Below are 15,760 nucleotides of genomic sequence, written 5' to 3' on the forward strand. Positions count from 1 at the left end.
GTAGCTGCTGGTTTTCATTCCCCTATTTTAACCCTTCTACCAAAACACTAAACAACAATTTTTTGGTTCTATGTGGTTTTCTTTCTTGTTTTTTTTTCAAGTTTTTCTTTTTCTTGGAAGCATGAATGATGACTTTTTTTTTGTGGGACTTGTTTTTTTGTTTTTAAAAGAGCCGTTTAGATTTTCCGCACGCTTTACGCCCCATTCGAGAAAAGTTGAACGGAAAAACCAAGACAGATTTTGGAACAGCTTTGTTTGTGCTCCGTTCAATCGAAGTATAACAACTTGAGCCGCTTCGTTCTTTAAGATAAATTAAACTGCAGCGAAGCCCTGTTATAATGTGATCACGTGAGCCCTGTATCGCAGGGACTGAGTTCTAACGAAACACTGATTAAAATGGGCGACTTCCAGGTCATCAAAACGCCACCAACATCACTTTCAGGCTATTGCCCAGGAGCGTACGCAACCCTTCGCAAAGTGAGACCAGCAACGCTGGCAGGTGCTCAGGTGCAGCACGCAGGATATGACATCAGCGGCGTGTCCTGCGTAAAGCGTGCCGTTAGTAGGAAGTGATGTCGGCAGCGACCTGACAACCCGGAAGTCAGTGTTTTTTTAACATGGGAAGCTGGCTATTCAGATCCAGGTGGAACACGCCACTGATGTCGCAGGTTACACACGAGACTTGCAGTGTTGGGTGGCTCATCCTCGATCGATCGATCAATCGATCAATCAATCAATCAGGGCTTGTTCCAGTTGGGTCAACCTTTGTTACAATTAACTCACTTCATTTTATTAGATCAGATTTCCATAACCTTCTGCCTTACACTTACTAAATGTGCTACATTTATATGACATTTCTTCTAGGATCGAAATTAACACATTTACCAACGTGAAATCGGACGGTTTTACGTGTGACAGTGTTTGCCACATTAGAAACTTCATCTCAAACAATTATAAGCAAAAGGCAAAATTGAAAATCATATCCCTTAAGATGAATCACTTACCTAAGCATGTTTAATAGTGTGTATCGAAACAGCTTTCTTTGTGACTGGCAGAGTGTACATTTTCTCAGGTGTGTAGATCAGATTATCGGTGTGTATAATAGTGCCGTGTACAGATTAGAGTAGTGTGTAGATTACCGGTGTTTAATTGCCACAGTGTATAGATTATAGCACAGTGTTGATTAAATCACCCACAGTATGTAGTATTTTTTTCACGCAAAGGGTGGCGGAAATCAAATTGGATTCTGCATTCCACTTGACTCAACATGCTACCAATATTTCGCCTGAGATCAATACCATACAAATGGGCGTATTGACCGAAACGGCTCAATTTAAAGCATATTGGTGTACTTTATGGCTATACACATGACCCTCAGCTAGAATAACTACCAGTAAAATATTTAATTTTCTAGGGCTCATCTTAAAATGATTTACTTTTATTACCTACAGTAGAGCTGCTCGATCAGTCTAATGAAGTGCATTGGTTTTCTTTCTCATCAGCGGTGTGTAGATTACCGTAGTTAGTAATTACCAGTGAGTAGATTAATGCAGTGAAGATTGCCACGGGTGTCGATTAGATGAATGAAGTGTGTAGATTATTGCAGTGTGTAGATTAATGCAGTGACTAGATAAATTCAGTAGATTAACAGAGTGTATAGATTACTATCGTGGAGGTTAGATTAATGTAGTGTGTAGATTATCACAGTGTGGGGGTTAATGCAGTGTGTAGATTATCACAGTGTGGGGGTTAATGCAGTGTGTAGAGTAATGCTGCGTGTGGACTGTAGTCTGATGCAATGGGCCATTTATGTCACGTCTGCGAGTGTCACCGCTTGTCAGCTGCTTACTGCTTGTCCTTTCTTCCCTGATCCACACACTTAGATTAAATATAAGGAAAGTGTTGGGCAAGGAACCGCAATCTCCGACCTGCCAGAGGTGAAGCGTGTAAAGGAGTCCCAGAAGAACATCAGCTCGGTAGCTGCTGTCTTAGATTCTTCTTGTCTTAACTCCTAAATCTATCCTCTTTTTTTTAATCACAGCACTAAACACTTTTTAATGCAAATTCTCTTCTTTTTTGAAAACTTTTCACTTGAGCTTTTTTCTGATTTTTTTTTTTTTGGAAACCCCAATAACCTTTTGTGAAATTTTGATATCTGTCTTTGAGAAGACAAGAATAAGAATTGCTCTAAACTTTGACCATCGTTTTGTAACTCCTTGTGCTAGTTAACACTTTGAAATTTCGCAAACTTTACCCCCATTAATTTATTCCCTCCTTTTCTTCATTGAGATTAAAACTTAATTCCATGTTACCAGTCTGGCTGTATAAATAACAAATTTACTGTTGGATAGCTACCAGTAAAATATTTAATTTTCAAAGGCACATCTTAAAATGATTTGCTTTTATTACTTACAGTAGAGCTACTCGATCAGTCTAATGAAGTGCACTGGTTTTCTTTCTCATTAGCGGTGTATAGATTACTGTAGTTAGTAATTACAAGTGAGTAGATTAATGCAGTGTAGATCGTCACGGGTGTCGATTAGATTAATGCAGTGTGTAGATTATCGCAGTGTGCAGATTAATGCAGTGACTGGATAAATTCAATGAGTAGATTACTGGAGTGAGTAGATTAACGGAATCTATAGATTACTATTGTGTAGTTTAGATTAATGCAGTGTGTAGATTATCACAGTGTGGGGGTTAATGCAGTGTGTAGAGTAATGCTGCGTGTGGACTGTAGTCCGATGCAATGTGCCATTTATGTCACGTCTGTGAGTGTCACCGCTTGTCAGCTGCTTACTGCTTGTCCTTTCTTCCCTGATCCACACACTTAGATTAAATATAAGGAAAGTGTTGGGCAAGGAACCGCAATCTCCGACCTGCCAGAGGTGAAACGTGTAAAGGAGTCCCAGAAGAACATCAGCTCGGTAGCTGCTGTCTTAGATTCTTCTTGTCTTAACTCCTAAATCTATCCTCTTTTTTTAATCACAGCACTAAACACTTTTTAGTGCAAATTCTCTTCTTTTTTTGAAAACTTTTCACTTGAGCTTTTATCTGATTTTTTTTTTGGGAAACCCCAATAACCTTTTGTGAAATTTTGATATCTCTGTCTTTGAGAAGACAAGAAATAAGAATTGCTCTAAACTTTGACCGTCGTTTTGTAACTCCTTGTGCTAGTTAACACCTTGAAATGTCACCGCAAACTTTACCCCTATTAATTTATTCCCTCCTTTTTCTTTATTGAGATTAAAACTAAACTCCATATTACCAGTCTGGCTATATAAATAACACCATTTTTAATGCTTCGGTATTCATAAAATTAATACATGAATTTCATTAAGATGCAAAGTATTCAAATTAGTTTGAAATATATTACCTGACGCTAAAGACTTTTCAATTTAACGACTTAAGTTAAAAGTTGGTAGGCTTGTTTAAGAACAATTAATCAAACAATGAATAGCCTTTCACAAGAAGGACAGACAAAATAAAATAATTGACATCGTGTAGGCATTGTAGGTTATTGGCAATGTGCGGTTTGTGGCATGTCTGCGTGTTCCTGTTTGTCATGTGCTTATTGCTTTGTCCTTTCCTCCCCGATCTAAACACTTTCGTAGATTAAATACAAGGAAACTGTTGGGCAAGGAACTGCAATGCCTGACTTGCCAGAGATGAAGCGTGTAAAGGAGAACCAGAAGAACATTAGCTTGGTAGCTGCCAGTTTTATTCATTCCCCTTTTTGTAACCGTTGATCCACGTTAACCTACCGTCCTAGTCTACCCCCATCTCTCTCACAGCACTAAACACATTTCGACAATTTTTCCTCTTTTCAGGTCATACTTTCGAATTTTCTTTTCTTTTTAACTTCTAATAGCTTTCGAACCTATAGATTTTCACGTCCTGTGTTTTTTAATATAACTTTTTGTGATTTAACCAGCCGCGGGTCAGTTTCAGTCCTCAGTTCAGCTGAGGAACACGTTGGTGCTGGGAAATTTAATATTTTCTAAGATTTAAGCAAAACTCCAAACCGGTGCACACAACGAAATCATTTCATTTTTAATGCTTCTGTCGTATTATAAGGAACACGCAAAGCAACTTTTTAAATTAAAGTCATAAATAATTAAGCAATTTGAAATCATCTCGCCTAAAATGACTCCTCCCGACGTGAAAGGCGCTTTACAAGTGTAATTTTGTATTGTATTCTGGAAGTGATTTCAGTTCAGTCAATCAAATAATTAATCAAATGGAAAAAATGCAATTATATATCTAATCCTCGGTCCGTTAAATAGTTAATGGGCTTCATTGATAGAAAAAAAATGACTGTGATCTCTAGTTCCTGCGCTAAGCTCTGTACCCCCATCACACCAGTTCCAGCCAAACTCCACTCCTCCCTATCAAGATCCGTGCAACAAGATCCTCCGACTTTCCCTCGTGCCCTCTGTTCCGCCATCGGTGGCTTCACTTTCAGCCACTACGCCCCGAAACTGCAGAACACTCTTCCTCTATCCCTCTGCCTTGCCGCCTCCTTCCCCATCTTCAGGTTGTGCTTGAAGACCTTCCTCTCTGACCGTGTCTGCAGTCACCTCTCCCTTCCCCCACTTCTCGCCTCGTGCGTGAGGGGCGTTGTAAAATGAAAATTATGGTAGTGGTGTAGTTTTTTTTACCACCCAGCGTCTAGTTTGATGCAGTGCGTGCGACGACTGTGGGATGTAAATTTCACCAAGGTCTGGGTTTATTTTCTTAACAGAGAGTTTTGGAGCTTCCCAAATTTGGGGCAAATTCTTGAATACAGCCTTAAATTCAAAACTCTTTGCCTTCAGCTTCATTTAGAAAACCCGACTTCAAAGTTAAGACCGAGTTCATCAATTTGCCAAATTCTGGACTTTTTAAAATGTCATGTTAATGCAGTAAATCTAAACCCCCAAATGGGCTTTCACCCTATTGTACGTGTTTACTGTGTGTCATGTGTTCACGTGTTGTCCTTTCCTTCCTCGATCTGCGTACTCTTGCAGATTAAATACAGGGAAAATGTTGGGCAAGGAATTGCAATCAGTGACCTGCCAGAGGTGAAACGTGTAAAGGAGACACAGAACCACATTAGCTCGGTAGCTGCTATTTTTGATTCTTGTTGTGTTAACCCGTGATACTATCTTACTCCACAACTCTTTCCGTCCCATCACTAAACCCATTTGATGGCTTTTCTCTTTCATGCTTCACTTTTCAAATCTATTTTGACGTTTTCCGAGCTCCGAGACATTTCTTTTTTTTTTATAACCCGTTTTAAACTTTTTTTTCTAATCTTTCCGACATTTTCTTTTTTTTAAAAAAAAAGAAAATCCATTTCAACGAGTTTGTTCTAATCCTTAATATATGTTCACGCTTCAATCTCATCTTAACTTTTTTTTACTGATTTTTTTTCTTGCGAAACGTCAATGATTTCTGTGTACTTTGCTTGAGAATATGTCAAATGTGCAGTCGAGAGGAGAATAGTAACGATGGTAATTTGGAGGATGGTGTGGGGTGGGGCGGGGGGGGGGGGCAGTGTGTGCACAGCGCTGAGCTGCTTTGCTACGAAGGGAAAGTTAAGCATGTGGTGGCAGAGCGAAGCAGCTTTCTTAGTGAGAGAACCTGTGACATAATATCTTACACAAAATAAATACCTGAGGAATAACTAAATGTTAATGTAATTGGCTTGAGCGTGTTGATAGAACCTGAAATCAGACCTCAGGTTCAGAACTCCGTGGGTCCTGACCAAGCAGATCCCTTTGCGTACTTAACCCTTACTGTTTCATGCTTCTGGAACCACTTGTATTTGTTAAGGTACACGTACAAAACTTGTGAGGTACATTAAGAGAGTTTTGAGTGGTGTGAGACTAGCTGTTTGAAATAGTAGTGTCCACTTAACACAAAGATCTCGAATGATGGCACAGTGGATCTCGTTCTCATGTGTGTGGCTTGCTGCGGTGTCTGGTTTGTGTGGAAGTCTTCTGTTTCACTGTTTGTCATGTGCTTACAACTTGTCCTTTCCTCCCTGATCTGCACACTTTGTAGATCAAATACAAGGATTCCATTGGGCAAGGAACCGCAATCTCTGACCTGCCAGAGGTGAAACGTGTTAAGGAGACACAGAAGAACATCAGCTCGGTAGCTGTTGTTTTTTGATTCTTGCTGTTTAACCCACCATCACACTCTACTATCCAGCTCTCTCTCTATCACACTAATGCGCAATTCCTTTTGCATTTGTTGCGGCCTTATTTTTTTTTAAAACCTCATTTTAGCTTTCGCGAACTTTTGGAACATGAGCCATTTCTTTGGGCGATTTTTACCAAACGGCTGTGCCAATTACCAGGAAGATTTTCTTAACCTAGAGGGTAATTAATCACCGGAACAGGTAGTTGAGGCCAGGCATTTGGGACGCATTTAAAAACACAGCTTGATGATGTGATAGAATGACAGCAGTGTGATTTTTTTTTTATGGGGAAGGACGAGATCAGATGGACCAAAGAGCCTTCATAATCTGAAACCAATCTTGTGAACTTGGGTGAACATGTATGGAGATCTAAGTTGTCCTAGATCAGTTTAGATTCAATATTTATCTCCTAATCTGCAAACCTGCCATAAAGAGAAAAGGGTGCAAAATAAGTCACCTCCTCGTTGAAACTTGTTAAACCACTGGTTGGGAGAAACACTCATGTAGTCTTTTCCTGGGCAATGCTTATGCTCTTGATTAACATTATCCTTCTTTGCATAATTGCAGATTCAAATGAAAAGAATACGTATGGCATCGTTCTGTCTGATCTGCTTTCATTCACCCTGCATTTACTTTACAAAATCCATTTCATTTTTGTCACCTTTTACGTTGGCTTTTTGATGCTCATTTTTTCTTCTTTTGAGTTCCATCTCTTGATAAATTAAACCTAGAATCGGGAAGTATTGTACTGTGAAGTTTCATGTCAGTCGAGTCATTTTGGGTACTTTGCTTCTGCAGGTCTTATACAAAGAGAACCTAGGCAAAGGAACCGCAGTGATATACACACCAGAGATGCAACGGGTCAAACGCAATCAAGAAAACATTAGCTCGGTATTTTTTGACACTAAAGAAAAATCTTTTTGTGTTTTCTGATACCCTCTAACTTTTTTAATCGCACAATCTTTTTCCATTTTTCTAATGCTTCTTTCCTGCTGCCTCTCACTCTTGGCAAAAACAACCCGAACCTTTTTAACTGTTGGCACTCAAATGATTCACTGATATTAATTACAATCTTCCATATTGGGCTGAATTGATGACCTTTGAATTTCTTGTCCGTTTACGTTGGCTGTTCCTCATCTATTTATATTACACAGATAGTTTTATTTCAGAGTCAGATTACAACAAACAGAAATAGATCAATACAGTAATATTGGATGATATATTTAGAGTCACTACACTTTACAGTGAATCCCTGTGAAGCACTGCTATATTTCGATGACATAAGATGCCGTATCAAATCCAAGTATTATTAAATGCGGAAAGTTGTGTTTATTTAAATTTTTGGTCATTTTTTATTTTAGGTGTCAGTGGAATTCAGGTGAAAGCCATCTGTCAATAATAATTGGCGGATCGCTTTCTAGGGGTAATAATGCCTCCAAAAAAAAAAGTTTGGTCACTCAATCCATGACTGTTTGCGGGAGACTACGTGCAATTGGCTGCTGCGTTGCACCCACAAATTACAGTCAACCAACTCTAAGTATATTCTGTGAAGCGCTTAGAGACATCTCAAAGACGTGATAATTATTATTATTATTAGCTCTTGTCTGAGAGAATGAACAGGATAAGTGTGAAGGGACTCAGCCCCTTGAACGTTCTATCTTCCCATCAGGGAACACTCAGTTCCACTTTACTGGCACTGTAAATAGGAGCCTTGCCATGTTTGTACTTATAGGTGTGAAGCTGTGGCTCACCAATCAGTTAGTTCAGTTGTATTGAATGGCCAACACACCAAGGCATTGTATTGTGCTAAAACTAAACACTGGTCCCTCTCGCAACCTAATGTTTCTCTTCCATCTCGCAGCCTTGAAGCAAAAGTTGAAAAACAAGCTCATTAACTTGCATCTGCCTTATTTCTAACCCTATTACCCTCACGGGAGTCTGTCCAGAGCAAATGTGGACGGAGTTAGCAAAGAATGCCCCTTTTGTATACAATGAAATTCCATTCGCTCATCATTTATTTCTCCTCTCGCAGGTCCTGTATTCTGACAGTTTCCGTAAACAAGTGCAAGGAAGGGCTGCGTATGTGCTGGATACACCAGAGATGAGGCGCGTGAGAGATTCGCAGCGAATCATTTCAACGGTAGGGACTTCAACACGTGCTGTTTTCACAATGGGCCACCCTAGCAGAATCCCAGCCATTGTTGAATGCGACGTTCCTTTTCATTCCTATTCCCATTCTCAGTTGGAACGCTTTGCCTCCGTTCCCCGCTGGCTGAGATTGGGAACTTAAGTGTCTGAGAAATCAATCGTTATCCATTGCTGAGCACAATGGCCCACGCGAGAAGCCTTTTTGTTTTTGAACCATTATGCTCTCCTCCTCCGCTGAAGGTGTTGATTTGAGTCGGAAGTGCAATTCGTGGGTGTAACCGGCCTTTGAGGTACCATTCTTCCTGTGTGAGCTGAGACAGAGGGAGTCAGTCAGCACAGGAGATTCCCAAACTTCTTGTCACCCAACTTCCACAGACTCATTTTCAGTGACGTTAAATATCAGAATTATAGTGTTCCAGCTGTAGTCCTGGCTACGATCAGCTAACTCAGAATTCATTAGGAATCAAACCTGCAGTGTTCTGGTCTATATGGTTCAGTGCACTGGGCAGACATTTTTATCCACCAGTCAATTGGAGAATCCTAAAAAGCTCTGTCCAGGTCCATCCGATCCCCACCTTTTTACCGAATTATCATAGCTGTGAGTTCAATAATAACATTATTGTGAACACTGTCCAAAGTCTCATGTAAAATGTGTCACAGGAATAGCATCTAGTATCCAGCAAGTTAAAGTAATGTTTTGCAGCATTTCTTAAGGGATTACTTAATAAGAAATATGCAAGTATTGAATTTCTAAAACTTAAAATGTGCTCTGATTGCAAATTAGATATTAAAATCCTCCAATATTATACCCCAAATCACATTTCTGTGAATTCCAGAGAAGCAAAATCCATTTCATCTGCACAGTAGTTACCTGACAACAACGTGTAATGAAAAATTACATATAAAATACTCATTTGTACAATTTTTTTAAACTTAAAAAAAATCTTTCCGATATCAAGGTGAAATACCACGAGGACTTTGAAAAGACCAAGGGAAGCTTCACACCTGTAGTCACTGATCCGATCACTGAGCGTGTAAAGAAAAACATGCAGGACTTCAGTGACCTGAACTACCGTGGAATCCAGAGACGGGTGGTCGAGATGGAAAAGAGACGCGTAGAGCCACAAGAAGGAGAGACTCTCACAGGTCTGTGCTGTCTGTGTGTGGGGGAAGCATAATGATTCTCTACTGGTCTGTCTTAAATATATTTGAATGGGGATGGATTCCCCCCCACCCCGCCTGTTAATACAGCTCTTTATACTTTTTTTAATACAAAAATATTTACAGAAGGCTGCTTTACACCATCCACTGTGTTCAGAAGTTTGCTAGCTGTCTATTCAGGTGGACTTTAGAGATCCCATGGCACTATTCGAAGAGAGTTTCTCTTCTGATCACTCGCTCCATGGCCATTTGTGGGACACTCATGTGCGCAACTGGCTGCCGTATTTTGTCCACAAAACAGTCACTCCACTTTACAGTATGTCCTGTGAAGCTCTTTGAGACATCTCAACGATGTGATAAGATGCTATACCAAATCCAAGTATTATTATTATAGTTGTTCTATTGTACTACAGTATAAGCTTGAGTCTGAAGTCAATCAAATGAGGTGAGGAGGGAAAGAAAGCATGGACATTTTGTCGCGTACCTTGAAAGAGGGGAGGAAGGAAGCAAGTTGGAGGAAATTGGGAATAGAGTTCCAGAGAGCAGTCACAAAGGATGAAAGCCTGCCTGCCAATGGATTGAGTAGATGACATTGAGTAGACAAATGTTGCAAATGTTAAGCGCTTTGAGCCATTATTATTGTTTTATTATGAATTTATAAATGCTGTCTTCTAACAGATTTGCGTGTGTGGCGTACAAATCCTGGCTCAGTCTTTGACTATGATCCAGCTGAAGACAACATTCAGTCCAGGAGTTTACACCTGTTAAGCAGTAAGTCTGCACCCATTACATTTTTCTGAATTTGGTGGAATTAAGACAAGACTTAGAAGCATAAAACAAGTAGTTTACTGTACTTCAATATGGAGCGAATGGGTTCAAATTTATATGATCAGAATTTGTCACTGTTGCTGCTTTAGCAGTCCCTCAGTTTACAGAAATTAATATTTTTCAATTGCTTTCTGACGTGTGTAGGTCTTTAAACGTTTTTCACTGTCGGGCTGTTTTTGAAGTCACTGTAATTTCTTTCTTGTGATGTTCCCGTTCACAGTGCAGGCTCAGCGTCGCAGTAGAGAGCACTCCCGCTCTGCCAGTGCACTGAGCCTGAGCGGAGGTGATGAGAAGTCTGAAGGTTCTGAACCCGAACACGTCATTTCCTATGGCAATGGAACCACCTTTTTTCATACCACAACAAGTGAGTGATGGACTGTAATTTGAATTCCAGACACTCCAAGGATGGGGCTTAGGGTTGTAAATCTATTGTGGTCAGCCGGATGTCTGTTGCATGCAGAAATTCACCACAATGCTTAAGAGTATCCACACCAGAGTTCCACAGAGGGCTGACTTGATTCTGACATTTCTGTTATCAAGCACGTCACCTTGGAACTAGCTCAGCTTCTCCCCTCCAAAAGAATTATATATTTGTGAAGAGGACACCAGGCAGGAAGGGTGCTTTAAGGTTTCTAATTTATATACACTTCAATCCCATTCTGCTCTATATTGCATAATATATTAATTTGGTCACTCAACTCACGACTATTTGTGAGACACTCCTGTGCTTAATTGGCTTCCACCCACAAAATATACAGTAAATTAACTTTACAGTATATTCCGTGAAACTCTTTGAGACGACTTAAAGACGTGATAAGGTGCGATGTAAAATTATTATTATTGTCAAACCTGCTCCAATGTTGAGTACATTCCATCCTCCTCATTGATCTTCCTTGTTCAAACTCACAAATAATTCTGATCACAAATCAGTTTCCTATATGCTTCCCATCCTTCAAATAACTCACTTGCCCTGACACGTTCCTCATCATCTGGTCCAGTACTACACCTTTGCTTGCGTTGTCACAAAAGTGATTTAAGAAGCATCTGAACAGTCCAAATCCTTCCCTGCTACTCAGTCTATTTACCCTCCCTTGTTTAATTTAGTAATTCACTACATAATGCTACAAAAGACCAGTGCGCTAACCTCCTTTTTCTTTTTGTATATTTAATATCAAATAAAAGCTCTGACGATCGCGGATTGCTGTGCACAATTGTCTGCTATGTTTCACCCACAAAATGTACATTTAATTTACTGTGTATTCTGTGAAGCGCTTTGAGACGTCTCAAAGTGCTATAGTAAATGAAAGGATTATTATATTATCGCAGCAATATAGACCCAGGGACTCATACGTTTCTGATCTCAAGCAACACAATTAGACACAGCTTCTATTGATTTCTCTGAGACAGGATTTGTAAATATTCTCCCTGTGCTCCCAAATCTAAGATTTTCTGTTTATTTCAGCCTACCAACATGCCAAAACTACTGAAGTGCAACAGAGATCTTCTTCTGTTGCCACTCAACAGACAAATGTATCATCTATTCCATCTCATCCCTCAACTACCGGAGTAAGTATCTCAAAATACAATAACATTTTTATTTTTCTACAACCTGGAAGTACCTACAAAGCAGTAAACCAATTTGCAATCAATAGGGTAACTGAAGGCATTTTTTTGGATATATGCAAGTAAGTTGTAGTTAGTGCACAACTACATGTGCTGTGTAGTTTGGTAATACACACTTGTGCATTTGGTATTCTACAGTTATCAATCATGTAAATGACTTAAACCCCTTTTTCACAGAGAACCTACCGTGCCATGTACGATTATGCTGCAGCTGACGCCGATGAGATCTCTTTCAAAGACGGTGATGTCGTTATGAACGTTCAATCTATTGATGAAGGATGGATGTATGGAACGGTCCAGAGGACTGGGCAGACAGGTATGCTGCCTGCCAACTACATGGATGCCATTTAAAGCCAGATCAACCCTTCTGAGAAGTCTTCCCCACTGCACTAAAAGCAAAATTAAAAAAAAAATTCAACCGGTAATTTAATTATCATTTAGTTTTCCTGACTGGAACGTTTAGGGTCAAATAAAAACAAACTATAAGCACAGTATCTTCCAGTCACTTGCAATCCAATAACTTTACAGAACATCTGCAAGAATAATAAATCCTAGGCAGACACAATTTCTGCCTATGTTGTCCCATTAGTCTACTGAGATTTTCAGCAATTAAACCATTTAGCAATTGAAACTTCTGTAAGCAGTGTGTTCAGAGAATTGTACAATTCACATGAGGGACTGAATGGTCTAATCAAGTAGACAATGTGTTGAGTAGCAAAAACTTGTATTTCTGTCATATGGTCAACTTATTTAATCAGTTGTAACACTAACATGGGTTTCTCGGTTCTTTAGGATATGTGTAGTTAGTTTGTGAAATTCTTACAAGAGCTTTTAAAAATAATACTCTGGGACACCAGCATTGAAATGTCCACAAAATTGAGAGCAGTTTTAAAGAGGTGGTCATGGAACTTGTACGCTGACTTGTACTGTCTGTTTTCTCATTTTCTGCAACCAGCTGTGGGGGTCAAATAAAGCTCAAAGTTTCCGCAGGTCTGTGTGGCACTGAATAATTCCACGAGGGACTCGGGTCTCAGATATTACATGCAATAACAAACATACAGATAATTACACAAAGTGCTTTTATCACAGGGACTTCAGTCTCTCTCAAGCTGCACAGAATGTTTTGAAAAACTCAAAACTCAATGGAATGGTTTATCCAAGAATCTGATAATGCTGTGAAGCCCCAGTGATTTTCAGCTATCATTACCTCATTATTACTGAATAGATTTCTTGAAATCGCCACTTCCTTTTCTAACTGTACAAGGGAACAAAATAGCCAAACAGACGGGTGAGCGTTTATCAGTTTAAATTGCTCAATGTCAGGCTCACTGAATTCAAGCCCCAAACCTCAGTCATTAAAAACAACGATAAAACTGAAATAGAGAATGTAACAGGGATACAAGGCTCTGTGTAGTGCTCCTCTAATATGCTGGCTAGGAAACTTGGAAAAACTGCCTTCTCTTTTCGAAAAATGGAAAGAGATCTTTAACAACTGCTTGAATAGGCAGATGAGACCTTGGTTTAACGTCTCATCCAAAGGCTGAACATTGAACTGGAACCCACAACCTTCTAACTCCAAGGCAAAGAAGCTACCACTGAGCCAGAGTGACCAGTATGTCTTTGCTCTGGAAATAACCAGCATCAACATGTGTAAATGAGACAATGCAAAATATACAGTGAATTCACCTTACAGTTATTCTGTGAAGCGTTTTGAGATGTCTCGAAGATGTGATGAGGCACTGTATCAAATGCAAGGATTATTATCATCATCACATAGGTAAGCCCTCGATTCACTATTTAAAAGTAAACACCAAAAATGTAAATGGTTTAGTTTTATTTGTACAAGATTAATATGGTGAGCTCAAGCACAGCTTCTACCTTGAAGGTGCAGCTCAGATTCCACTTTTGTGCACTGATTCTCTCTGGCACCTAACCCCTTCATTACTACAATGTTCAGATAATAGCCAGAGGTACAAAATTGCCAGTAAGTAAACTATCCCAATGCACTTCCATGAGGTAAAGCAATATAATTTAACATCACAAAAGTATTTTCCTTATAGAAACTTCCATTAAAAAAAGGCTATTTCCAATTTACATCCTCCGTACTAAATATTTCTCAAACTGGGAGTTGCACCTGTGATTCTCTTTCTGCATATCGTTCTGACTCACTGCTTTTACACAGCACAACCATTCCATTTGCTTTGCAGACCAAGATACTCTCAAGTTAACACTTACATTTGACTTGCCTTCCGTAAAGCAGTTCATCAGAATAAGGCTATGAAATTCTGAACAGTACTCAGGAAGCCCAATTCATCATTAGCTTTTGAACATATCCACTAAAATGCATTACCTTTTGCCCCTGGCACCCCTCATTAACCACATAATCTCAGAAGAGAGGACGGTGATGAAACAGCTGACTGATGCCATTCTGATCAGACAGTGTGCTTCTTTTGAGCCGGAGACATAGAATCTACTGCAAGAACTGTCATGGAACCTCCCACAGGCAGAAAGAGTTTTTTTCAGTAGAAATCCATATTCGGGCACCGACTGCAACAGGTGTAAAGGATGCAGGAATGTAGTTGAAAAACACTTAGTCCAACTTGTATGGGGGGGGTGGCATAGAGAAAGTAGGTCAATACTCGCCATTATTTAACGATTTTTCTTAATACACAACTTCCTGAAGTCTAAAGGGTCAATCGGATGATTCACGGGGAGGTGACCTCCAACGAGACTGTAAGTTCTCCATGATGCAGTTCATCATGCCACTTAGCTGTTGATGCATTGTAAAGAGCTGGCTCCCCGAATATTCATTCAAATCCCCAGAGACGAAACGTGTAGAAAGACCATTAACCTCAGAAACAAGGGCTGCTGAATGCCCTGCAGCAGATGACACAGTCTCAACTAAATCTGGAAGAAAAGTAAATAAGCACAAAACTCAACATAGCATACTAATTACCTGAAACAGAACTACAAAAGAAGCTAAAGAAATCTTTATTGATTTGACTGAAGGTTCAGTTATGGCTCGTAACTTGCACAATAGAAAATTAAATGACCAAGGAGGGATAATGACTGAGTAAAATGTGAAGGCTAATCATATGGATTTCATCGGTTCTTGGCCAGACTACTTAAAAAAAAGATATTGAGGATCTTAGCTCATTCCCTATCCCCATATCTTGAAGATCGCCAAGACATTTTCTTCTCTCAGGAGACATTGAATCAAAGGACAAATGATGCCCAACAATTACTAAGGGCACACGGGCAAACTTTGACATTTAGGCTTGAAATTCTAAGTGTGTAAGACAATTTTGTCTTAAAATGTGAGACTGCAACATTACAGAAAACTCTTAAATTGAATCTTGATTTGAAGCCAGTTTATTTTAAGAACTGTGGAATATTTGCTTCAAAAGTAATACTGAATTTAGAACATTTTCCACTCTTACATTTTAAGACAACGTGATCTTACACATAAGACTCTTAATTTATTATAAGGTCTCTGATCAGTAAAACGGAGAAATGGACAAGCATTTTTCACGCAAACTGTTTATAGACATTGGCAGGCACTCATAATCAAAGTCTTGCCAGGAACTGGAAGTTTGTTTCATTGACTACCCTGTAACCTGAAGCTTGTAAATTTGCACTGAACACAAAACATTTCCAGTTAAGCAGGAGTCCAGTGACAAATCCATGCATATTAGATCTCAATTAATCTTCAATTATAAGGTTTTTTAAAAATATATTTTACAAACTTGACACAGCATGTGCTTTATTCATATACTCATTTCATTAAAGGTGGTACATCAGGCCTGACATTTG

At 39.4% G+C, this 15,760-nt stretch overlaps 2 protein-coding genes across 26 annotated transcripts in view; one reads left to right on the forward strand and one right to left on the reverse strand.

Moving 5' to 3' along the window:
• The window catches only part of neb (nebulin), a 131,180-nt gene extending 118,244 nt beyond the window's left edge, over window positions 1-12,936 (forward strand). For 15 of the 25 annotated variants that reach the window (XM_007896305.2, XM_007896301.2, XM_042336335.1 and 12 more), the window contains 12 exons: window positions 1,884-1,976; window positions 2,835-2,927; window positions 3,615-3,707; window positions 5,010-5,102; window positions 6,049-6,141; window positions 6,986-7,078; window positions 8,220-8,327; window positions 9,295-9,481; window positions 10,175-10,267; window positions 10,545-10,688; window positions 11,787-11,890; window positions 12,125-12,936. In XM_007896305.2, coding sequence (XP_007894496.2) covers window positions 1,884-1,976; window positions 2,835-2,927; window positions 3,615-3,707; window positions 5,010-5,102; window positions 6,049-6,141; window positions 6,986-7,078; window positions 8,220-8,327; window positions 9,295-9,481; window positions 10,175-10,267; window positions 10,545-10,688; window positions 11,787-11,890; window positions 12,125-12,298 — 1,368 coding nt within the window. In that variant the 3' untranslated portion in view covers window positions 12,299-12,936. The remainder of the gene's footprint in view (window positions 1-1,883; window positions 1,977-2,834; window positions 2,928-3,614; window positions 3,708-5,009; window positions 5,103-6,048; window positions 6,142-6,985; window positions 7,079-8,219; window positions 8,328-9,294; window positions 9,482-10,174; window positions 10,268-10,544; window positions 10,689-11,786; window positions 11,891-12,124) is intronic. The other 10 variants (XM_007896308.2, XM_007896310.2, XM_007896312.2 and 7 more) reach the window with 6 other exon arrangements.
• Window positions 12,937-13,764: 828 nt separating this feature from the next.
• The window catches only part of rif1 (replication timing regulatory factor 1), a 33,124-nt gene continuing 31,128 nt past the window's right edge, over window positions 13,765-15,760 (reverse strand). Inside the window, 1 exon segment of the mRNA XM_042336276.1 lies at window positions 13,765-14,854. Coding sequence (XP_042192210.1) covers window positions 14,640-14,854 — 215 coding nt within the window. The 3' untranslated portion in view covers window positions 13,765-14,639.

The sequence above is a fragment of the Callorhinchus milii genome, unplaced genomic scaffold (assembly GCF_018977255.1).
Source record: "Callorhinchus milii isolate IMCB2004 unplaced genomic scaffold, IMCB_Cmil_1.0 Scaffold6, whole genome shotgun sequence".
NCBI lineage: Eukaryota > Metazoa > Chordata > Chondrichthyes > Chimaeriformes > Callorhinchidae > Callorhinchus > Callorhinchus milii.